This window comes from Ascaphus truei, chromosome 11 (assembly GCF_040206685.1).
Source record: "Ascaphus truei isolate aAscTru1 chromosome 11, aAscTru1.hap1, whole genome shotgun sequence".
Classification (NCBI taxonomy): domain Eukaryota; kingdom Metazoa; phylum Chordata; class Amphibia; order Anura; family Ascaphidae; genus Ascaphus; species Ascaphus truei.
Genome location: NC_134493.1, coordinates 47,171,850 through 47,198,299, shown reverse-complemented (window position 1 = coordinate 47,198,299; position 26,450 = coordinate 47,171,850). Strand labels below are relative to the sequence as shown.

The 26,450-nt window shown below is 41.8% G+C and overlaps 1 protein-coding gene across 4 annotated transcripts in view; it reads left to right on the top strand.

Moving 5' to 3' along the window:
* Positions 1 to 26,450, top strand: part of XYLT1 (xylosyltransferase 1) — a 224,843-nt gene that overhangs the window by 154,923 nt on the left and 43,470 nt on the right. For all 4 annotated transcript variants that reach the window (XM_075566076.1, XM_075566073.1, XM_075566077.1 and 1 more), the window contains exons 3-6: positions 641 to 813; positions 1,792 to 1,994; positions 18,015 to 18,095; positions 25,895 to 26,111. In XM_075566076.1, the coding sequence (XP_075422191.1) occupies positions 641 to 813; positions 1,792 to 1,994; positions 18,015 to 18,095; positions 25,895 to 26,111 (674 nt within the window). The remainder of the gene's footprint in view (positions 1 to 640; positions 814 to 1,791; positions 1,995 to 18,014; positions 18,096 to 25,894; positions 26,112 to 26,450) is intronic.

Sequence of the window (26,450 nt, the reverse complement as noted above, 5' to 3'; positions counted from 1 at the left end):
TGTTTATCATATTTGTGAATAAACTCATTGACAGCATTTACTGGTTTTGCTAGTCATATTTAAAGATGGTGACAATTCATTCCTAAATACTAAATATGAATGTTGAATATACTTGTGTTTAGCTGTATACATTATTTTTTTTAAATGAATTTATTGGTGGTGATACATCTTTTATTGCTGGTGGGCCTATCTCTCGCCCCTCTCTCTCCACCCCCCTCTCTCTCTCTCCCCACCCCTCTGTCTCTACCTCCCCCTTCTCTCTCTGCCCCCCCCCGTCTCTCTCTCCCTCCCCCCTCTCTATCCATCCCCCTATCTCTCCCTCCCCCTTCTTCTCCTTCCCTCTTCTCTCTCCCCTCCTCCTCTCTATCCATCAGAATCCTCTCTCTCCATCCCCCCTCTCTACCCGGCTCCATCTCTCTCCCTCCCCCGTCTCTCTCTCCCTCCCCCTTCTCTTTCTCCATCCCCCTTCTCTCTCTCTCACTCCCCTCTCCTTGCCGACCCTCTCTCCCTCAGCAAGCAGCTATTTCACCAAATGATATTTCATTTATTACTGTGTCGTCTCCAGATTTCTGCACTTTTTATTTACCAAAACCAATTTAAAAACCAATTCACTGTCTTTTGTTGTGTTTTTTGCAAACAGGAAAAGCGAACAACAACGTGCAGTGGGATGAGGACTCGGTGGAATATATGGCGGCCAATCCCGTCAGGATTGCCTTTGTTTTGGTGGTCCATGGCCGAGCCTCCCGCCAGCTCCAACGTATGTTCAAGGCAATTTACCACAGGGATCACTTTTATTACATCCATTGCGACAAGGTAAAGAATCTCTGCTATTTAGACATGGGTCTTCATCCCTGTTCCACTTGTCAACACACAAGTACTGATGCAAAAAGTTGCTGGGTTTTACTGCATAGTACTAGCAGAACTGCAGTTACATTTCGGGGTTACAGCCACTTCCTCAGACAATAAGCCACCTGTGTCTGAGGAAAGGGGCGGTGAACCAAAAATGTATTATTTAATATGTATTATTATTATATTATTTAATAAAGGATCGAAGCGGGGGGGGGTCCTCTGGAGTTGATCCCCCCATTCATTTCAGATCGTGGTACCCCCTGCTTACCGAGATACAGGCCTCCAAGGGGGGTGCCGGGATCTCGACAAAGGTTCAAGGTCACGTGGCCCAATAGGAGAGCCAAACCTGATGACCTCACACTTTCCTACGAGCCCGCTTGGAAACTCTGCCATTATGTGAACCCTGCTAGCCGAGCGGAAACGGCTACCAGCACCTCTTACGGGAGGTAGGTATCTCGTAAAGCAGAGGGTCCCCGGAGCTCAAACGAATGGGGTTCAGCTCCAGACACCCCCTGCTTCAATCCTATGTTTAAAAAAAATTCTCCCAAAAAAAATATAATGGCCTGCTTTGATTGCCTCTTTAAGACCAGTAAGTTAACTTCCTAGAGGTGTATAAATGTGGGTATGTATGGAATATCTGTTCTCATGCAGCATATAAGGAAAGCTACCAAAGGTCCTTGTTCACCAAGGTCAGTCCTATTACACATAGAGCACGAATAACTGAAAGGCCTGATCAAAATCACCAGAACTATGTTTTCTCAGATTCAATGTTCAAAGCAGCCCCCCCTATTCTACCTCCAACACATTGCTGGCTCACATAAATCTGTCCCGTAAACAATGTCATTGTGACCAGTGGTATAGGTCATCCATGGGAAGTAATCGCATTCAACCCTTGGATAAGCTCATTAGTGAATATATCTTTCTCTCTTCGTTCTGGAACAGCGGTCCAATTATTTGCACAGACAAGTGGTCCAGTTTGCCAGCCAATATCCCAATGTTCGCGTCACCTCTTGGAGAATGGCAACTATCTGGGGGGGAGCCAGCCTTCTCTCAACCTACCTGCAGAGTATGAGGGATCTGCTGGAGATGTCAGACTGGTCGTGGGACTTCTTCATCAACCTCAGTGCTGCTGACTATCCAATCAGGTATATTTGGCATTTGTGCATGAGACGCTGTATAAATTGGGCCTTACGGCCTAATGGTGCTGTGTACATAACATAGTTCAGTATGAACTCATAACATCTGCTTTTAAATGACAAAAGAATAGTTCTACTGTGAATCCAAAAATGTACAGTATGTGACGTACATATTTATAGCTGTTTATTGTAAAAGTCTTTGTTTGCAAATGTATGCAACCACTGCATTTCTACCTTGTATGGGTGAGTGTTTACCTTCCTTGTCTCTGTTCTTCTAAAGAACCCTTAATTATTGAATATAGTTTATTTTAATGTTTTTATCACTCCACGCACTCCTTGGGGCGTTTTTCCAGAAAGAATGGTTCGTGTACAGTGGTTATGATGTAAATATCAGTCAATAACTGGATTCTTGTATATTCCCGAGGTATGGACATGTTTAGCAAATTCGATTTCCCATTTGAACTACTGCAAACCTACATCTCCAGCAAAAATGTCGTGTTTTCTTTTCACTGCTTGTGAAAAGCTATATTTTTTAAATACAGATTTAGTTTGATTTTATAGCAAAATGAGACCATGAAATTGGACAGTCATCCCTAAAATGACATATTCTCTTATTTGTTTTTAATAACTATTCCCCTCAAAGACCCAAAGAACAACTCTCAGAAAGTTGTGTTACTTCTCATGCAACTTAACCCAAAAATCTATTTCTACTCTCTGCATAGCAATTGCATTAAGCACCTCTACCAGGTAGGGAAAAGACTTCTCTGCCTGAGCTCTAGACAGAATATTCATCAGGTTTTTCGTAGTGTTAATGATCATAGATTTAATCTGTGATGCCTCAGTTGACTCAGTCAAGCTGACAACTCGAAATATAGCATTATCAGTAACTGCCAGATGAACTTTATGGCTGAATTTATGGATAGCAGAGGTGCTGTCAAATAACGGGTTATGTTGCTAATGCTTTGAGAGCAATTGACTCTTAAGACCCGATCTAATTGTCATCCTCTCCAACATATCGGGATGTTAAAGTCACACACTTCCACAAGATAGATCAGTTTATCCTCCCATTGACACGTAGTCAAGGACACTGCGACCTATAGGTTGAGATGAAACTTGTGAAGATCATGCAGCTGATCATGTTATAGATTTAATGTTGACATCCCATACTTGCTTCAGTTAGCGACGTATGTGACCAAATACGGGGGAAGCGCATTCAATATCATGTTCTTGCCGGGCATAGTATTGTTGTTTCTGAGAAGATGTTCTAGTTGAGGGTTTCTTCTTCCTTCATTTCATGTAAGGTCACTGGTTTTGGAAAACTTAAGATGAACCAGAAGTTTTGCTTTGGTTTTTCCTATGCGTCCCGGATCTTTTATGTATTTTAATATGCTGGATGGCTACCACATCATCACACACAAGGTTGCCAGACGTCCCGTATATATATGGGATTCTTCCTTATTTCATTGACTTGTTCCCTTGTCCCGGAAAGCGCAGTCGGGACGCATAATTGTCCCATATTTTATCACCTTCACGTGAAATGCCTGAACTTAACATTACTGTAAGGAAATCAGTCATAAAAACTTAATAGATTTCTACTTGAGTGTAATAATTACCTTTTCCGACCCCCAGCCTGTTTCCCTCTCTCCTCTCCCCCCAGTCTGTCTCCCCCCCAGTCTGTCTCCCCCCCAGTCTCTCTCTCCTCTTCCACCCCCCAGTCTCTCTCTCCTCTTCCACCCCCCCAGTCTGTCTCCTCTCCCCCGTCTGTCTTTCTCCTCTCCCCTCCCAGTCTGTCTCCTCTCCCCCCCCAGTCTATCCTCCCCCCAGTCTCTCTCTCTCTGCTCTCTCCCCACTTCAGCCTGTCTTTTCCCCATGATTGTCATCCCCCCTGCATTTTCTTTCCCCCTCACGTCTCTCTTTTCCCACTTGTGTATTTCTCTTTGTGCTTTACATTCTCAGTGTTTCTCTCTTCCTTCCTGCCTTCTTCCCTTTCAGGTCTGTTTTTCTCCCCCTGATTTAACCCTTCCCTCACCTTTCTCTCCGGTTGCAGCTTCACACACTAGCTGCTGTCCTCGACGCCCCGTCGCCTTGTCCTGCCCACCTACGGAGGCTCTGCCGAGGCAGGGATTCCCCTATGTGCTTCCTGCTGCAGGGCATTAATGTGCGGGCATGCCCGGGCCCCTAAACACAGCGGGCCCGGGACAGCAGTCCTGGCTGTCCCCCCCTATCGGCGTCCCTGGTAAGCCACAACAGATGATGTTGCGGCTTTCTATTGGCCCTGGTAATGCGGGAGATTTTAGCTGCCATTTTGTTTCCCTTGTGATATGTCTGACTTAAACAGAGCATATTTGTCCAGCAATAGCAAGATGAAGAGATTGGATCATTAAATCAAATATAACTATGAAAAAAATGACCATTGCAAGTGAAGTGTTCATTCACTTAGTCACCATAAACACCCGAATAACTCCCGGGAAAAAAACAAATAAATGCACAATTCTGTTTAGCAGCTTAATGAAACGCCCACACGTCACTGACAATGTAAGTTGGATTTAAATGGAATCCGCTGTGTGTTCACTGAAAAGATTTGTCAGCACTGTGTCTACTGACCGTGTGGAAGGGCAACTGGTAGAACAGCAGTAAAAGTGGTTAATGGCACAATCACAAACATCAGTTATGTACAATAAATACCATTCACACAAAAATAGAATGAACAACGTTACCCACCACAGACAATAGCACTGAGAGGTCTTATAGTTATGTTACCCTTCAGGACACCATGACACTATAGAGCAGAAGTGGGCAACTCCAGTCCTCAAGGGCCACCAACAGGTCAGGTTTTCAGGATATCCCTGCTTCAGCACAGGTAGTGCAGCCTTCGACTGAGCCACCAGTGCTGAAGCAGGAAAATATCCTGAGAACCCGACCTGTAGGTGGCCCTTGAGGACTGGAGTTTCCCACCCCTGTTGTAGAGTGTACAGTAAATGAAAACTTTTAAAGTCCTTTAATAATATATATATTGTTGCCATGTTTGTACACCTATTGATTTGTATTCATTAGTACTGCCAAACAATGTACTGCCCTCCTTTACATAAATATATCAATAATGTATCAATAACATTACTTAACATCACATGAACATTATAACAGTGTATCTTTAAAAGACAACCTTCAGTCATGTTTCCGGAGGTATAGGGCACTGCGGCGTTAATTAAATTGGCAGTTCATGATAATGCCATGGAAATATGGAAATGAGGTGCCGCCATTGCATAGCCACAAATATGCTAATGTTAATCTTCTGTTACTTGGGTAATAGCTAACCTTGGCGTTGCTCACATCCAGAGCCCGAAATAGGGCTTTTACAGGTTCTAACATCACGTTACTGGAAGATAACGCAACGTTATGCTACTGTACAGTAACATGATGTTAAAGCTGGACTTCAAGCAATATCCTACGTGTGTTTGTTTTAATAAATCAGTTCTGTGCTATGAGAAAATACTTGTAGTGTTTAAAAAAATAATAAAAAAACAATTTTAAAGACATTTTTAATGTATTCTAATGTAACCGACATTTTTGTTCGTATAGCAACCATATACAAAGTCACATCCCCTTCCCCTTCTGAAACAGCATCACCTTTGTGAGCCCTGCCTTCTCTAGCAGTGAACCAATTGAATCTAGTGCCTGCCTGGTCACGTGATCTTCCTCACTGAACTTTAGCTGTCAGTGCAGCAGAAGATTATCCAAGATGCTTTAGTGAACCCCGAGCCGAATTTCACTGATCAATTACAGGAGAACGGATCGATCAGCAATTTAGCTAATCAGTTGTCAGTGTGTACATTGTATTGATGCACATATTGAATGAATTATTATTATAAAAATAAAAAATAAATTTAAACGGCAGCTTTTACTGCATCTTTAAGCCTATGCTAATGACATGTAACATGGCCTTGTTTTTGGGTATAATTAGCTTTGCGGATACCATGTTTAGGGAACACGGTACGTTCATTCTTGTTTCAGGGGACGTCACGTTATGAGCCCTGACTTCCCGTGGCTTTGTGGATCTGGGCCAGAGTTGTTCACAAGCTTTTAATACCTAACACGCCTCCCTCACACACCTCTAACCCGCGCGCTCTGCAGCTAAATCCTGAAGAGCAGATACAGTATGGGCTTATACAAGCCTTGTTTTTATAGCAGCTAGACTCCGGATTACAGGCCTGCTGCCTGCACCCTGCCGATATAAAGTGTACGGTTCTGCTAATTGAAGGCGGTGTCTTCTGTGCTTATTGTATATCACAGGGAATGGCAGATTGTTCCATATGACTAGAGTCCGTTAATGCCACCTTCTATTACAGCAATGGAAACGCTAAATAGTTCACTTGGAGTACTGAAACCCCATACCCTGTTCTATTAACGTGCTGACTGACATAGGCTTGAGGTATCTTTTACCTATTGTGTAATCATTAAATGATAGTTAAGCCTCTTTAGCATGTTGAGGGTTTGCCAGCAAGCATGTGAGCAGCGGTAGCTGAAAGTGTTCTGATACAGAACGTGGTATAAAAATAGTTTATGACCTACTTGCAACTATTTATATGTGCCATTTAAAGCAACAATGTCTAAACTGAAGGATGGGACGTTACAAAAAGTGGAGTGATTCAACCATGCAAAACTTACTCTGCATTTCATTGGTTATAACAGGGTGCGCAAACTTTTGGCACTGCGCCCCCCTGCCAGCACTCCTCCCGTGTTTGTGTCTCTCCTTACCTTCCTACAGTGTCAAATTACGCCGCGGGGTCATGTGACGTCACGTGACCCCGTTGCGTCATTTGACGCTGCGTTGCTATGGCGGCGCGATGTCAAATGACGCGTGTCATGTGACCTGCGGCGTGATTTGACACCGCGTGGCCACAGCAACGCATCTTCTGAGTCATGGTAAGATAGAGTACAGAGGCCTCGCACGGTCCCCGGCATTTAATTTAAATGTCTTGGGAAAGAGCGCGGGGCCTCTGTAAACGCCGCGCCCCCCCCCCTTTTGCACACCGCTGGGTTATAACAATGTTTTTAAGCAGCAATACTGCTTTCCCCCTTTTTTTTAATTCTTTTTTTTCTTATTTGTACATGTAAAGCATGTGACAGTGTATAATTCTACATTCTTACTTATGTCCAAAGTAATTTTGTGTACATTCTTACTTAAACTGGCAATCGTTTGGTGCTCCTGTTATAAATCTCTAAAATCCTGATTGTGTGCCTAACATAATGGCTGCCTTTCAGTTTCAAGCAATCCTTCAGTCAGTGTAACTCGGAAGCTACATTGTATCCTTACTTTAAAAAAAAGCAATCCATAGATGAGCCTTTCTTGGATTTTGACTCGAACGTCGCTCGGGTTAAAAAAAAATTGTTCAAAATTCGAATGATCAGACTCTTTTGACTCTAAATTTGAATCGATCAGCAAATCTGCGAAGCTCAGATTTCGAACCCAAGAACGCGCCCGTGTTTTTATGCGAGTTGAAGTGTAGTGAAGAAGCGGGGATCAGCGCTGTGCACGGGCACAATAAAAGACTTACTAAAAAAACAAACCTGTTCAAATATTGTTTAGGTTGTTCTTCCAAAAAAGGGTCAGTAAGGGCCAGTACATTTCATATGTTCCAGTACACGATGGTCGCGATGTACAAATGCCTAAAGTTACAGTGGAACCAATGACACATTCAATGCTATTGCATATTGTTTTTATAGCTCAGTGTAATAAAACACCACCTCGCCTTCATTTCACGCTAATTTCTGCCGCATACAAGGAACGGTGTGTGTACTCTCATTTTAAGGTGTCAGAATTGCTCAGTTGTTTTCAACACATTCAATTCCATATAGAGTTGTCATAATACATCACCTGGGTTTATTGATGTGGTTCTGCATCACCACCATATTAAATCAATGCTTGATCGTCCAGTTAAAGAGGCAATCCAAGCGGCCATTTTTAAAAACTCCGGGGACCCCCTGCGTCCAGAGATACAGACCTTATGGAGGTGAGGGGTGCTGGTAGCCACTCCGCATGGCTTGCAGGGTTCATTTAATAGCAGATTTTCAAATCTCCCGCGTCCTGCGGGCCAATAGGAAGCTGTGACGTCATCCGAGGCGGCTTCCGATTGGCCCGCGTGATGTGGGAGCTTTAAACTTTGCAGATAAGACGGCACCCCCTTCAGAGTAAGTATCTCGTGAAGCAGGTAGTCCCTGGACTGAAATAAGTGAGGTTCAGCTCCAGATCTATGTTAAAAATTATACCAAAAAAAAAAAGCACATGAGTTGATCATCCCTAAGTATCAGCCATAGCCGCTCCTCCTCTCCCAGATTAATAGGGAGGATCTAACTCATGCCAAACTAAGTGACTTTATTATTACACTGTAAATTCTAAGATACTTTCCAACAATCTCTTGTTATGTGGCTGACCTTCGTGTACTAACTTATCTAAAGAGACTATATTTGTGTATACCGGAACACATGAAGATGTTAGATACAGTTTTCCTTTCTGCAGTTCCTCCTGCTTAGCTGTTTATCTTGTAAACGTCTGCCTTAACCTCATTTCTGTCCACCGTTTGCTATGTTTTATTAGGATATGTTTTGTTCCACCTTTGACTTGTGATCGGCCATACCAGCCGGAGATAGGAGCCAATCTTGCTTGATTCCTCCCTCAAGTTCTCTATGACATCAATGACCTTATTGCATTGTTTATTATAGGTGGTTCATTTGTGTATTCCATTAGTACTTTTTCAGGTTAGGATTGCATCTCAGCATTGTGAGGACACAAGAGACCCACTTTTTAATATGTTTTAGTGATTATATGTAATAAATTCTTGATATTTTCTGTATACCAGAGTGATTTTTCTTGGGATGCTTTTTCTCTGTTTGATATTATTATTATTATTATTATCATCATCCCAGTAGCACTGTCATGGGTTTAATGTCTCTTCCCTAATATACTGATTGTGGTTACATTTATAGTGGTATCTGTTGCAGGTATTTTCTAGTTTGTATGTATATATGTGTATATATGTATGTATATATATATATATATATATATATAATATATATATATATATATATATATTAATATATAATATATATATATATATTTATATGAAATACAACTATCAACGCGAATACAACTATCAAACAGTAACCTGTGTATAAGTGGATGCTGCCACAATGTAAACGTTTTAGCATTAGCAACTATATATATATCTCCAACGTGCATTTAGCAGTCCAGGCTGTGTTGTCATGTTTTACAGTCCTAAGAGAAATAGTTGCTAATGCTAAAACGTGAACTTGCTGACACCATCAGCTTCTGTGCAGCGTTTTTATCTCACAAAGCAAACCTCACCATTTATCTGTGTCGCTGTTGCTTGAGAAAGGTGCTGATGAAAGTTCTAATGACTGATAACACAGCAAGGTTACCAGCAGTGCTTTCCAATGCCGGCCATGCGCTTTCTAGAAAGCCGACTGATCACGTGATGCTGAATTTCCATCATCCCATTCATGTCGGGCGCAAACTGTGGTACAAATTGCACACTGATTTAATGTAAAACAGAGAGCTCTCTCCTTGGCCTCTGACAATAAGCTTCTAACACACAAGGCAAAAATAAATGTAGAAATATAACTGGTGGACGTAATTTCCATCCAGCAGTGTAAAATTAACCCTTTGGAGCAACCTTCCATGCATTGGCAGCAATTATGTTAAATCCATTCTGGCAACAGAGAGGTCAGTATGTTTTTAACAGGAATCCCGGATTAATGCTGATCAGTGGGGTAATTGGGAGTTGGGGATCAACTGGAGATTGTAGGGGATTTAAAGCCACAATCCTCCCTATTTAACCCTCCAAAAAATGTTTTGTACAGGATTTGACCGCCCCCCCCGAACTGATGTGCACTATTTGCAGTTACATGGACTCCGTCCTGGTTCCAGAGGTACTTACCTGTGAACTTACTGGGTCTAAATCTCCCTCCCGGGCAAAGTGGCGGTCAAATCTTGGGCCAATGTAGTAGGCAGCCTATTGGGATTTAAATAGGAAGTCGCATTGATTGTGCGGTTTCCTATTGGCCTGAGATTTGCCAGCTACGTGGTTCCTCAAGCTGACCATGATACACCAATTGTAGCTTCATATTTCAGCCACAGATCATTCGCCAGGTTAACACCAAATGTAGTATAATGTAGACCAGGGGTGGCCAACCCCTGTCCTCAAGGGCTACCAACAGGTCAGGTTGTAAGGATATCCCTGCTTCAGCACGGGTGTCTCAATCAGTGGCTCAGCTGTTATGGCCTGTTGATGGCCCTTGAGGACTGGCGTGGACCACCCCTGGTGTAGACCAATCCGTTGCAAGCAAGCTAGAGAGCAATGGCGCTGCCGAATATGTTGCCTAATAAATAAATGAAGCAGAATGTGAAGATTCAGCAAATTAAAGGAAAGAAGGTTTTAATGAGGTTTGGTCCTTTTCGCAGCCATCCCTGGGCTTATTAATACATTACAGGGCTGGCATTATTATTTTTTTCATTAGCTTGCGGCGTCCTGTGGTTTCAGTGGATATCATTTTAAAACATTCCAAACGGACAATAATGAGATGGAGATGGATTTTATCATGTTTAAGGTTTGTAAACCAATATCTCTAATTAGATTAAGAAGCTCTCTCCTGGGGATTAACATGAATGGCTGTTCACTGGGTACGTTTTCTTTTTCCTTTTAACCACGTAGCGGTGGGAGAAAAGGTAACGCCTATAGGGGAGGGGGGTCACAATATTATGAGATGAGCAGGAAGTGTCCTAACTTTATTATTGTAATAATTTAGTAAGGCGACATCTATTGGAAAAGGTCATTATTACACTCAAGGAGAAATCTATTACGTTTTTATGACTGATTTACTGTACAAGTCAGTGAAATAAGGGAGAATCCTGTATATACGGGGCATCTAGCAACCCTACATTAAAGTAATTTCACATCATGTTCAGCTCTCTGTAGATGGCAGAGAGATACAGCACCATGTAACTACATTATTAAGCAGCATACTGTATATGCCTCTAGCAGTGGTCTCAGTCTTGATTGAAAACACACTATTAAAACCTTTCAAATACTGTACCCCCTTCTGTTTTAATCAAATAGTCCTTCTCATAAATGACATCAATACATGTGGCAGTTGACCGCAGAGAGAAGCAGAGCGCTGCAAAGCACACCCCGGGAAAGCATGACGTCCATTACTAGGTATTATTCACCTTGATAAGTCCTTGCTATGTGAAACACACCCATTACCTGACATAAATACATTCTAATGACTGTTTTTCTGGGGATGTAGCCTGGCATTGTAACGCTTCAATCCCCCCTCCTCCATGACATTGTCTTCACATCACCTTATCCGAGGGGGTGCTCTGAAGTGGGGGAGTTGTGCTACTTCTTGCTTCCCTGCTACGCAATACTCAACCATTCTAGCCTGATAGAATCTTCTCATGAATGAATGAGTGGCCGCCCAACTGGTTATTGAGGTCTGCGTGGATGTGGTTGGAATCTGGAGCGCACACGTCGGTGTTTTCTGGCCAGGAAGGCCGCTCTCATATGGTAGAGCAGAACATTGGAATTATTTTAGTGTGTTTAACTTTGGGCATGTCCCTGGCCCCATGTGCTGAGCTTACCAAAATGTTTGTGTCAGAGGCAAGAATCAAATGACCTTCTGTCTAATGTCTTGGATCATTCTTGGCAGAGGCAAATGCTGAATGACATGGGGGGAGATGTAGCAACGTGAAAGAAAGTGCAAGCAGACGTTTGCTCTTGCGCATTGCTCAATTTTGTGTGTGCGTTTGCATCAAGTGTTTCAAACATTTCACACTGTTATCCAGAAAAGTGTACGCCGACGCAAACATGGCAGATTTTGTAGGAGGCAAATACAAGAAAAAATCAACGCACAGAGTGCCATATTCTCTAAAGGCTGCTAAGCTTTAGCACATCCTCTCTCCTATTCATTTGAGTGGGAATTAGGTCATGCTAAAGCTTAGCACTGTATAGTTAATATGGACCAGAGTGGCAGCGTTTGATATATCTCCTAATAATCTGTGTAACATTTAACGCCTATTGACACTCCCCAAATTTCAAGTTAGCACACATGGCGCCCAACTTTGCAGCATTTTTATCTTGGGTCTCTTTGTATCAATGTGATACATTGTCCTTATGCCTTAGCTCCCATTCATTTTAACCCTTTTGTGGCTCTGGGCCTCTGTGTTGAAATCCTCACCCATGGCCTCTCCATTTATATATTATCAGTAGGAGAAAACACATGTAACTATTTATCTAGCATTACACTTGGCCATTACTGCACATAGCTCTCTTCTGTTAGCCCACTTATCATAAGGAATTCTATCAAATATTATTTTGTCAATAACATTTGCTAAAATAAAATGTAAAAATTGATTAACAGTTTTCCCTGAACGGTGGTCCTTGTTAAATACACTGAGTAGTCCATTCCCCACGCCAGAGAATATGTTAGTCCCTTTAATTAGAGTGGAGCTGATCTCTTCTCCAACATGAGGAAGCTGCTTCACTGCATATTGTAATGTCTTTATTTATATATATATATATATATATATATATATATATATATATATATATTCAAAAAATAAATAGATGATACCGTTCTGTGGCTAACGAAATGCTTTTATTTGTGCGAGCTTTCGAGATACACATTTCGTTAGCCACAGAACAGTATCATCTATTTATTTTTTGATTATTGAAGCTCGGCTAACACGGTACTGATACCTCTACATGTATATATATATAGATATGCCTGATTTTCTTACATTTCCTAGTAATAAGACATATCATTCAAACTATTATTGTTTTCTTGTGAGCGTGTAACACATACAAAGGCAGCTACGCGGCCTAATTTTCCCAGCTTCATTCTTAAATACAAATGGGATTATACATTAAACTGTAATTGTACCTATCGTGCACTAACAAACGGAAACTCTTAGTGACTTCAGGGGAACGTCTGTGAATTATTTCCCCAATGAGCACCATCACAATTTAACGAATAACCACCAGCGTCAATGTGCAGGGCACAGAAAGGAAAGCTCAGAAAATCACCGTGAGTTACATGCATCCCCAAATTTGAAGTGTCTACGAATTAAAGCACTGACCCAGTTTAGTGAGACCCTGCTGAAGTAATCTTCCCACACTGAAGGGGTTATTCTTGCCTTTATATATCCTGAGCAGAAGCACAATAAGGAAATGCGTTTTTGAGTCTGTGCTGCCCAAGTCTCCTGCACTCTAAAGAGCATCTTTGCGTGCAAGCATTTGCCTTGAATCGCACCCTAAGAAGTTGGGCCATTGAAACCATTTCATGTGGAAGCATTGCTAAGTAAATTCACTAAATGCCCATTCATCCCAATAAGATAGAGAATCACCGAAGCGGCAAATGTGAAAATCTGCACAGCTTACTTTATAGAGAGAGCTTTTACCGATGGCTGCCAAATTGAGATGCAGAGCTTGACCCTGGAAGGCATTAAAACGCACATGAGCAAGCATGGAAAAGAGGGTCTTGGTCCTCTAGAAGGGTCATCAATTTAGATAATGTGATGGGTGGATATTTCAGCTTCTTTAGTCACAATTAATGGTTAACGTGGTCTTCATCAGCTTCGTTATATATTAATCAGCGTTGCAGTTTTCCACTTCTTTGATAACTTCACTGAATTACTATTTGTATTTGTCAATTTTTACTTATTTAAAAACCGGTAGCTACAAAGTCATGAAAGGTTACAAGGATAATAGGCGTTTAAGTCTTGTACAACTTTTAACTACCTCTGGCGTGTAGATTGAAGAAGAAAGATTCTCTTGATCATTTCCAGTTGACCAAAGTTGGAGGACGAAAGAGGACTACAAGGTTATTCTGTGTCCTGACCTATCTATTTAAATGGTTTCTTCTCCAGAACCACTGGCATTATGAGTTTATGAATACCAATTGGAGATGTGTGAACTTTTTGCCTTAGTTCGTGATGCAAGCAAAATTTGCTCATTCTCGCTTGCAGTAAATGCCATGAAATCTAACAATTTTTTTGCCCCCCAAAAAACGCAAAACATTTTTCATCGGGACCCTGAAATATAGGGGGAGAGAAGGAAAGTTTGATGAAAGTTTTTGCAAATTTTTAAACTTTTTATTGAAAATTCGAGAGGGGAAAAATTGCGAATGGAAATTTGCTCATCTTTAATGCCAATGTTTATTGTATATAAATAAATAGTGGCCAAATGAATTAGATTTACGGTATAAGATTAGATGCATGTGAAGAATTATATAGATGAGCATACATTTTAAAACTAAAAACTGGTAATATTTTTATTTGGTTAAGATTAAAATTAAACATATTACTTTTATTGTATCCGGATTTTACCAAATGAATATACCGTCTCCTAGTTTTTATGAATGTAATAAAAATAACCGTCATTATTTTTTGATATATATGTATGTAGACAAAATAGAAAAGATTAGGGAACACAAGCCAAACTGACATTTTGTTGTATAATATTTCGAATCACATGATATATGATTTGCTTCTGCAATTTATTTTAATTGGGGGGAATCATGGCATAAGAATTCGTTTTTTACACATTGCTGCCTGAGGCTTCCTATATTTTTGGGTCAGTCGGCTGTAAAATCAGTGCTGTGTACCACTGTCGATGACCCAGTTGTTTTTTGTTTGTTTTTTGCATTCCCATTAGCGTTGTGTAAATGTCTTCAAAATTACTTAATAACATCTTCCCCGTTTTCGCTTAACTTTTTCAATAAGGGAGAATTTTGCTCAATATCGCATTGGCAAAATTTCTTTGAAAGGCCCACGTTGTGAGCACATTTACATGTCCCAGCCAGGTCCCAGCCCCCCTAAAGCCCCTCTACAATCCTTGACTGATATCACCCAATTTCTTGCCTCCATTTCCTCTCTGAATGAGAAGAGTGAGCTGCTAGTTCTAGGGGATTTCAACTTCAATTGGCTTGACCCTAAAAACCACAAAATCCAGATACAACTCAAGTCACTTAACGTATCGCAACTCATTTCCCAACCCACACGAATAAACCTGAAGTCGCATAACCATTCCTTGCTAGACTGGATTCTCTCCTCAAACCCCAGCAGAATCCAATCCTCTGGCATCCTTCCTGATATTTTCAGTGACCATGCAATAGTGTACTGTGTAAGGAAAATTAAACCGCCCCATTCAAGCCCTAAAGTTCTCCTCACTAGAACATTTAAAAACTTTAACCCACAACAGTTTCTGGATGACCTTACCAACTGCCCATGGCACAGAATCAATTTAATTCCCGACCCTGATTCTGCGCTCGACTATTTCCAATCCGAGTTCTTAAAACTCTGCGATACCCATGCTCCACTACGCAAAATAAGGGTACGGGGGGCCCACCTTCCATGGGTTACACCTGACCTTATAGCACTCTACCAGTTCAGGGATGCCTTGTGGAAAAGCTACAAAATAACTGGCACTACCAAGGATCTCAATCACTACAGATGCCTGCGGAACGTGTGCACAAGGCAAACAAGGTATGCAAAAGCACAATATTACTCTGACAATCTCCACCAAAATACATCAAACCCAGCTAACTTCTGGAAGGTTATCAACAATATATTCCAGGCTCCTAACCATCAACAACCAAGTAATATCACTAAGGGGGATATTACTCTGACAAACCCCACTGACATTGCAAATGCATTCAATGATTACTTTGTGGGGTGTGCCACTAACTTATTAGCGAAACGCAGCACAAACCCCAAACATGAATCTCATCCTGGGAGTATCCCTACAGTCCCACCCCCTCCCAACACTGCCCACAATTTTCAATTTAGCCCAGTATCTGAAGAGGAGATTACACAAGAGCTCCTCAAACTAAAACTAAGCAGCCAATGTGGACCCGACTTACTACAATCTAGGTTCCTACGACTTGGTGCCCCAGCCATTGCCAAACCAATTGCGTCCATAGTCAACTCTATCCTGTCTGCAGGCCATATCCCTAAGACCTGGAAAACTGCCAGAGTTGTCCCAATCTTCAAAAGTGGGGACAAAAACACTGTCTCAAACTACAGGCCAATCTCACTTCTCCCAATTCTATCCAAAGTTATGGAAAAATGTGTCCACTCCCAATTAAGCGATTTCTACACCAAAACAAATTTCCCTAGCCAATTCCAGTCTGGGTTTCGTCCCAAACACTCCACCGTAACTACCCTGCTAAAAGTTTGCAATGAAATCCAGTGTGGAATGGAACGGGGACAACTCACTGGTGCAGTATTCCTAGATTTTGCAAAGGCTTTTGACACAGTTGATCATGTTATCATGCTTAACAAACTCCAGAGCTCTGGAATAGGGAAACATGCTTTAAACTGGTTTCAGTCCTACCTATCAGGAAGATCCCAACATGTGTCCATCTCAGGCTCTAACTCCAACCCCCTGGATATCACCTGTGGTGTACCGCAAGGCTCTGTTCTGGGGACCCTACTCTTCTCAGTGTTCATTAATGATCTTCCCACAGCTTGTAAGGAAGCCTCAATACACATGTATGCAGATGACACAATCCTGTATGCACACAGCCATAGCCTCTCTGACCTTCAACACATACTTCAGTCTGACTTTTTGAGACTCGAAAACTGGATTTCCCAAAACAAACTGTTTTTAAACACTGACAAGACTGTAACAATGGTATTTGGGACCAATACTAAATTTGTAAAGCTTCCAGTGACTGAGCTCCTGATTAGAACCAACGCTACCACCACCCTTACACCTGTCACTAGTTTTAAATACCTGGGCTTATGGTTTGACTCCCACTTAACATTCGGGATGCACATTGATACCCTGACAACCAAGACCTATGCCAAACTAGGGGTACGTTACAGGAACAAATCCTCCCTAAGTCTCCTGGTCAGAAAGCGTATTGCACAGCAGATGCTAATGCCAATTATTGACTATGGAGACATAGTATATGGCTCGGCTCCTCAAACCCACCTTAGCAAACTTGACACCCTCTACAATTCAATTTGTCGTTTTGTTCTCCAATGCAACGACAACACACATCACTGCGAAATGCTCAAAGAACTAGATTGGTCATCACTAGAGTCTAGGCGCAAAGTTCACCTTTCCTGTCTCACCCTCAAATACTTTCTGGGCAAGCTACCCAGCTACCTGAACAAGCTCCTCACCCCTACCACATGCAGTACCTATCACCTGAGATCAGACTCCAAAAGACTATTCATGGTCCCAAGACTCAACAAAGTATCCGGACGTTCCTCCTTCTCCTTCCGTGCACCCCAAAACTGGAACAACCTACCAGAGACTCTCATATCCACCACCAGCTTAAGTTCTTTCAAATCTAAGGCTGTCTCACACTTTAATCTGGTCTGTAACTGTTTCATACGCTCATAATATATTTTTTCTTTAACTGTGCATGCAATGTCTTGTATATAATGTATACCTTGTTCATTTATGTAACTGTATTTGTAACCATGTATTATTTTGTTTTACTCTGTGCCCAGGACATACTTGAAAACGAGAGGTAACTCTCAATGTATTACTTCCTGGTAAAATATTTTATAAATAAATCAATAAAATAAAGGTCTGCCGCCCTGCATTTCCCCATTATCTCTTAGCGCTGCAGCCAGGGATTCTTGTCCATTGTAACACGGACCCCTATAAGCGAATAAACACACAAAAAATAGCGCATTGAAAGAATGTTATCAATAAAAATGTGTTTTTAGGAAAGAACTTAAAGACAAATTGGAGAGCTATGAAATGCATCATATGAATTAAAAGAAATGCAGTAGGGATACATTGGATTATCTAAATAATAACTAATATAATTGGCATTATGATTATACTGTAGCTATCAAAAGCCTGTTACGAAGTGTCTAAAAGGAAAAAAAGTTTCTTTTAAGAACACAGGTTCGAGACCAATGGGTAATTATGGACATATGTTTTGCCCTTTTTTACTCACCATTACTTTCTTTGTGTTTGTTTTCAACAGGACAAATGACCAGCTGGTTGCATTCCTCTCACGGTATCGAGATATGAACTTTCTGAAGTCGCATGGCAGGGACAATGCAAGGTACATTGTGTGGGTTGTGCTAGTGATGGGCGTCGCCTATCATGCTTTGTTGTACGCATGTATGTATATCTTTATTTATATAGCGCCATTTATGTACATAGCGCTTCACAGCAGCACCAGCAGCAAACCACTCCTATAAATTAAACAAAAAAACATAAACTGCAGAGAGAGAACATTTGACTCGCGTGTGTTCATTTGACCAATTTAATAGATGTTTGCTAAACTTTTCAAAATGTAATAAGAGTTTTTCGTTTTTTTTTTTAAACAAAATGGAATCCTGGCGAACCCGCAGAGCTTTTAGGGGCTCCATGTTTCTTCAGAATCGCATATTTTCACTAGCAATTTGCTGTCTCGCCAATGAATCGCAGCTCAGGGGCAATTCTCAAATGATTCGACAAGTATTTACTCCTCCCCAGCAAAACACATTTATTCGGGCTCTGGGTGGAAGTCGGCGTCCTTAATTGAAACGTTTGTGACGGTGCTCTGACTGATTCGCAGTTTCACATGGATCGCAAACTCGGACGAAAACTTTGTACGTGTCCACTATTTCATTTAAAACCATCAACTTTCCGAACATTTCTGTCTTACATGTGTCTGACTGCAAATATTTAACATTTTCTTTTTTTATCACAAATTTTTTATTGAACTTTTCAATTTCGGGGTACAGACTAAAGAGTGACAAGGGAAAATTACATTAGCATAACATTCTTGAATAATAAAACATACAAAAATACGCAAACATGAGGGGGATGAGACGTATAAACCGCCCACTCCTCCTCTCCGGCAGGCAATCTCTTCGGCCGGGGTAACCCCACTGCGGGGAGAATAGGATTAGGCATATCTATCCTGTTGAAAATTTATATTAATATATCAATGGGGAAGTCATCCAAGGGAGGGAAAAGAGGGTGGGAAGGGGCGTCTCACCATCATCTTTCTATTCGGCCAACCAGAAAGAAAGCCTCTTTGTTCTGAGGGGTCAGGAAATTTCCCAAATCTTGTCTTTTCCAGACATTCCCTTCTCATCAGGTCCGGTCCACTGTAGCTTGGCTTTAGATACTATACTATCTATATGTGAGCCATGGGTCCTATATTTTATAGTGTGTCTTTGTTGTGTGTGTTAGGCATGCTGTCAGTCTGTCCATTGTCATGACATGTTCAAGTACATTTTTCTCCTACCATCTCTGCTGGGCTGCTGTTCCATGCCCGATCACTGTCATTACTTCATTATACTTTATTAAATATTTATTAGGATACTATTTCGACACTTTTATTATTTCTTTTTTTATTGTAGTGGTAAGTTTTACATTTAAGGTGCACCGTCTTTTTCAAATGTCCTAATCAAAAGCATTTACATTAAACCGACGCTCACTTTAAACTACAGTAAATAAAAATACCACATGTGGGGCATCTGCACGTTTCAGACAGGTCTGCAATCTTGTCTTTTCCCATTATCGCTTAGCATACAGCACAATGCTTCCATTGCCGCCAAGGATTCTGGGTAATGCCATGCAAATGAGCACAGTGTATCACCCTTTACTTTGTATCCATTTTAACATGGACCCCCGGAAGCTACATAGACAACCTGTTTCATTGCCAAAAAAAAAAAATCAAAGAAACAGCCGGTTTCCTTAAATAAACTTTCATCCTGTTACTCTGTAAAAAAAAAAAAAAAAAGTCACAGAAAAGCACAGCACTCTAAATATTTTAGAGCCAAAGATAAAAAGAACATAAAGGTGAAAATAGTCCTTCAGCTCAGCAGGAGAAACATTATTTCTTCGGAGACCTGGGATGCATTAACAAAAATTGCATACATGGGTTTAGCCGTGTCAGGCTGCACAGAAGAGTCATTTTCCAGGTCTCTTTGCAGTGTCCCAAGTCATTAAAACCTCAGTGAAATCACTGTAGTTTTAAGCTGTTAGGAGGTAGAACAGAAGCTGTTCTTCTGTAAATGGCAGTAAGATAGGTAACATGTAGCTGGGTTATGAGCCGTTTTATGCACGGCACATATTTATGACTTGGTACAGAATAGACCTCAGTGTAGGAGAAAAGAAGTATGATGTTTTCCATGTTTAATGCAGTGATCATTGATATTATAATGTGTTGCAGGTCCCCGGTTTCCTGACCGTGTTGGTAGGCATTAATGAGAGAAATAACAGTAAAACAGGATATATTCAGTATACTGCACCTACAGCCAATCAGAATGGTTTCATGTTGGGTGATTGCACCAGTAGGACAAATGTATTAAGGGACATACCTGTGGGTCATATAAGGCAACATTTGCTGGAATTCACTTTGCTTGAACTGTGATAATAATATATTTAAACCATAGTCTTAGGGTATTGCTCTCTTATAACTGCTGCATTGTCTCGTGAATATTGGCTTGAAATAGAGTTGAGTCTGGGTGGGTTTCTTATTAAATCAGCATGTTTTGGGACTACTTTAAAGCAGGTAAACATGTAGCAATTACAAAAAAATATTTATTATTACGGGATTGAAGCAGGGGGTCTCTGGAGCTGAACCCCATTACTTTCAGCTCCAGGGACCCCCTGTTTCTGGAGATACAGACCTCTGCAGGGGCTGGGTAGCAGGGTTCACAAGGCATGCTCTGCGGGCCAATAGGAAGCCGTGATGTCATCAGGCGCGGCTTCCTATTGGCCCACATACCGCAGAGCTTTAAAAATCTGAGATACCGGCGCCCCCTACGGAGGTAAGTATCTTTTGAAGACGGTGGCCCCCACTGCTGAACTTAATGGGGTTCCGCTCCGGAGACCCCCTGCTTCAGTACTATGTAAAAAAACACAAAGAAATGTAAATTTTTAAAAAAAAGTGCTTGAATTGCCTTTATAATTAAATTTTTTTTTTTTTTAATTATATATATTTTTTAAATTGCTATAGTCACAACTGTTCCTGTATTCTTGAAACTTGTTTTTTTGGGGGGGGGGGGGGCATCTCAGCTCTATTTCCAAACCCTGCGATGCAAAGATCCCGAAAACAGGTTGCATTGAAAATGCCACAACAGAAACCCTAAACTAGAAAAATATCAATAATTCCATCACCTTTAAATGTTTATTTTCTCTTTTACAAATATGTTTAAGTGCAGCACACCTACCTCGCCCCCTACTTATTTTTTTACCCCTTACCTTTTCTTTTTTCTTTTTTTTTACATGATGGGAAGCACTGGTGATAAAACGGGCTGTTTTTATCTCTTGGGGCCTGGCTCCTGAAATACTTACCAGGAAACGTGTCACCGGTACCATCCCCTCCACGGGAAACAAAAAGGAGGATTAAAACTCCCGGTATCCCACGAGACCATAGGAAGCTGCAACGTCATTCATCGCGGCTTCCTACCAGCTCGCGGGATGTGGGGAATAGTAAATAAATGAACCAGAAAGTACCCAGAAAACTTCTCTTGGAGAGCAGGGGGTCCTGAACTGAAATGTCCCTGCTTCCTATCTACTTCACGAGAAAGGGGGGAGGCACAGAGAGTGGGGGGGAAAGGCGCAGAATGAGGGGGAAAGTCGCAGAGTAGGGGGAAAGAGGCACAGGGAGGTGGGAAGCACAGAGGAGGGGGAGAGGCACAGGGAGGTGGGAAGCACAGAGGAGGGGGAGAGGCACAGGGAGGTGGGAGGCGCAGAGTAGGGGTAAAGAGGCACAGTGAGGTGGGAGGCGCAGAGTAGGGGTAAAGAGGCACAGTGAGGTGGGAGGCACAGAGTAGGGGGAAAGAGGCACAGTGAGGTGGGAGGCACAGAGTAGGGGGAAAGAGGCACAGTGAGGGGGGAGAGGCACAGTGAGGGGGAGGCGCAGAGAGGGAACTACTCCTTTAAAAAAATTGCTCTTATGTTTTTTTGTATTTTAAAAAAAAATATATAGGTTTGATGCAGGGGGTTCCCGGAGCGGACCACGACGCTGTTAGCCACTTTTCTGTTTGTGCAGCATGCGCATTAGGCCGGACAAACATAAAAGTGGGGCTTTCTTTCTAGAAGAGATCTCTTTTAATGTAACATCTGCTGGTATTGTAAATATGAAATTATGTGTGATTAGGTTTAATTACGACTGAAATGGTTCTTGCGAGTACAATATTTAATGCATTATCTGTGTTTTCAAAGCCAGTGCAATTAATTCCCTTTATTTCCCTCCAATGTGGAGTAGAGGGAAATGAGCAGTTGCAAATGAAAGAAGCTAAACTTGTGATATAACATACAATATTAATACGATGACATTGGCAATTAACTTATATGGAAATAAACCTTCTGCTGCTAGGCGCGAGCTTGCAATGTGGGGAGTGTGATTAGGAGAAGTTACAACGTGAGGGGATTCTAATGAGATGTTTCCACTTGGGACGTTCGGTTCGGCATCAAGTGGCTCGGAATAAACGTCCTTGTGTAGCAATCTGGCCGTTTCCAGGAAACGTGAGCAAACACGCGTGTCACGCACAGTTTGGCGCATATTGGAGCAGAAATAGTTGCATTGCGTCCGGACACGTTCACTCCTGGATACAGATGTAGCCAGGGTTTGTTGTTTCTGGCACCGAGGCACACTGGGATCACGCGGCTGCCTGCGGATTAACGCTGTGGGGGCTGCGATGCGGAAGCATGGACCCACCGCGGCATGACAGCGGCAGGCGGGAGTGTCCGGAGCAGCAGCTTTTTGCTTTTCCAGCCGTGGCTCTGTATACAGTGAGTCTGGCTACCACTGTATACAGTATAAGTCCCTTAAAGGGGCAATTCACACCCTTTTTTTATTAATTATTTTTTAACATAGGTTTGAAGCAGGGGGTCATTTCAGTTCCAGGGACCCCCTGCTTCCTGAGATACAGACCTCCAAATGGGGTTCTGGTGTCTCGGCAAAGTTTAAAGCGCCCGCGTCATGTGGGCCAATAGGAAGACGAACCAGATGATGTCACGGCTTCCTATTGGCCTGCAGAGTGGAGAAGCTACCGGTACCCCCTATGGGGGTAAGTATCTCCGGAAGCAGGGGGTCCCCGGAGCTGAAATGAATGGGATTCTGCTCCGGAGACCCCCTGCTTCAATCATATGTTAAACATTTGCCATACAAATCGCCCGCTTGGGTTGCCTCTTTAAGTCACTGATCACCTCCTGGTGTCGCCTTTTAGCATTGATCCCGAACATGAACGTATCCTCTCCTCATAGTGCATGCCAGACAACTGTAATAAAGGTGGACCAGCTTTTGTTAACCCTTCCACTGCCAGGGGGGCCTGCATTGCATGGTGCTCCAGTAGCAGCTGGATGATTGAATGTACAGTACAGTATGTTCTTTTAAAAACAGTAGGAACAGGCTTCAGTTCTAGTCAGGTGCTAACCTAAGGTAACGCCTCATTAAGCATTAAAGTGTATCTTCAAAGCTCAATAACCCCAGGTTAAGTCCTGTCTCCCGCTGGAAAGGGCATTGTGTTAAGTGTACAGGACGTTAGTGCTAATGATATGCAAAAGGGGTTTTTCCCCACTAACACCGCATATCCACAAAGGTCCGTTAAAGTTAATATCGGGCTTTTACCTGGCGGTAGTTAAGTCACACCTGAAGGTGGCATTACTCCTATCCACACCTGGAAATACAAGTTTGCCGTGTGGAAGTATTTTTGTAATGTACCAAGTGACTTGCATACCTCTCCAAACACTTTTATACAACACAGGGAGAGACACCTGTGAACAAAACTGTACACACCTGAGATCCCTGGGAAATATGCCAATTTAAATCATTTGAATATAGTTTGCATATTCAAATTAGCGTATTCCTCCGGTATTCCTGGTATGTTCAGTTCTCTCTCTCTCTCTCTCTCTCGCACACAGAAATGCAAGATTAAAATAGCGCTATTTGCGGCAAATTAGCAACAAAATGGCCCCCGTACATTGCCCGTTCAGTTACTTATTATATCAGGGGCGCACATGTGTTCTGAGCCTGCTATTTTTTCTTGCATCTGTTTCCTTTTTCCCCATTTGTGCTTTCTGTACAAGTAAGAGAAAGAAAAGGCGCGAGCGCCTCAGGGTATCTGTGATGGGCAATAAATTAAAGGGACAAAATGCAAACACGAAATGATCAGTAATTTCACTTTTCCCAGCATGCACAGATAAGTACATATAATTATAGGCGTAATTACAAATCAGCTCCTCTAAAATGATCCATTATTGTCCAATATTCTACTGGTGGCATTAAAAACAGCCTTGATTTAGCCTGCGCTACTTGCTAAGAATTGTGATTTATGATATGGGACACCTATTTCTATGTAGTAACACAGGAGGGAGAGGGAGGAGGGGGTACGATACCTTTTATTGGACCAACAAGTAGTTGATGTGTTACAAGATTTCGAACCTCTCAGGGCCGTAACATATCAAGCTTATAACATATCAACTACTTGTTTGTCCAATACAAGGTATCATACCCCCTCTCCCTCCTCTATTACTGGAAGAAAGGACCATCACGGCGACCTCCCTCCCCCCCATGCTTTGCTTACTATTTACAAGTAACATTGTATTTGCTGTAGTGCCAGGCGCAGTACTCCAGCAACAATTATGGTAACTTGTAGCTGCTGTGTTATTTTTGTGTCCCATCACACATCATTTTATCTCTCAATATAATGTACTTTTGTTGCTGCCCATATTCCATAATAATAATAGTCATTAACATAGTGTTTGCAGGTCCCGGAAAAGAATACTTTGCAGTACATACTGTAGTTAGATTGTAGTATGTAAACTCGAAACAACACTGTAAGTTTAATAGTTGTAGTATTATTAATGCTGTCCATTATTGCATAGAAGGTTGGGCAAATATGTGGACACTATTTCCTGTAGGTAATCTAATGGTTACATATGCATGTGTAGGGTCACCTACAACTTCAAATCCCAGCTGCCGCTGGCGGCTCCTGCCAAGGCTCCATGAACAGCAGCTCAGCTAGACATTGCTCATGTATGGAAAATCCAGCATTATTCAGCCCTCAATCATGAGATATTGTGGTTCCGCCGTGATCATTTTCTGAATGTCTCAGAAGACATAGACAGTACATGTGTTTGTGAGTATAGCTGTATATACATATATATGTGAGGTCTATACTTCAAACCAGGATTCTTCAATTGATTCTCCGAAAGGGTCAGATTACTATCACTTAATTATAAATAATTTATTTGGCAGGTATGACGGGATATTAAAGCTGCAGAACAAGCAATATCCTATGTGTGTATTTAAATTAAAAAAAATCAGTTCTGTATTATGAGAAAATACTTGTAGCATTTTATAAAAAAACCTCTGAATTACATTTTTAATGTATTATAATGTAACAAGCCTTTTTTGTTTCTATAGCAACCATTTACAAAGTCACAACCTCTTCTGAAACAGCCCCTGGCACACCCCTTTTTGAGCCCTGCCCTCTCTCTAGCAGTGCACGAGCTCAATTGGATCTGACTGCCTGGTCACATGATCTTCCCCACAGAACTTTGTCATATTAATATGCATATGCGTTCCATTCACTGCAGCATACTCTGCTGCCATTTAGTGAACCCCTGAGCCGAATCTTTGCCGATCGAGCACAGGAGAACGGATCGATCTGCAACTTGGCTAATTACTTATAATTGTGTGGATTATATTGATTAACGGGGGGGGAAAAAATGGCAGTTTGGACTGCTACTTTAAGCCTGGAGTTCTCAATTTAAGGGACATAAAAATGAATTTGAAAGGTTGTGTCAGATGTTTACACATTTGTAGAATTTTATTTTGTACGTGCCGTTTGTTTCAATGAAATAGAGTAAGAGTTATTCAGCTTTTCTACATGGATTCTTTTTTCCCTCCAGATTTATTAGAAAACAAGGCTTGGACAGGCTGTTCCTTGAATGTGACACACACATGTGGCGTCTGGGGGACAGGAAAATCCCAGAAGGCATCACTGTAGATGGCGGCTCTGACTGGTTCCTGTTGAACAGGAAGTTTGTGGAGCATGTGACCTTTTCAAACGATGACCTGGTTACAAAGATGAAACGATTCTATTCCTACACTCTGCTTCCAGCTGAGGTACGCTAAATACAGTATATTGTGTCACTATTGTGAGGATCCATGGGGACATGTTATTGTGCGTTACAATAATTACAGGGCTAAAGCAGTGGTATAGTGAGGAAAAAACACGGACTTCATTGCACATTCATTACGCATACGTATCTGGTGAAGGGGCTTAGACACCCCCAAACGTTGGGCTATATTTCTTTATGTCTGCACAATAAGGGTTGTCAGGTGGCTTCTCCGAAAATACTGGACTCAATGGTGAAAGGTGCGTCAGGTCACTATGTCCAGGGAGGAAAATACCGGACACATACATGTCCAGTATTACAGTACCTCTCATTTTTTACTGGACAG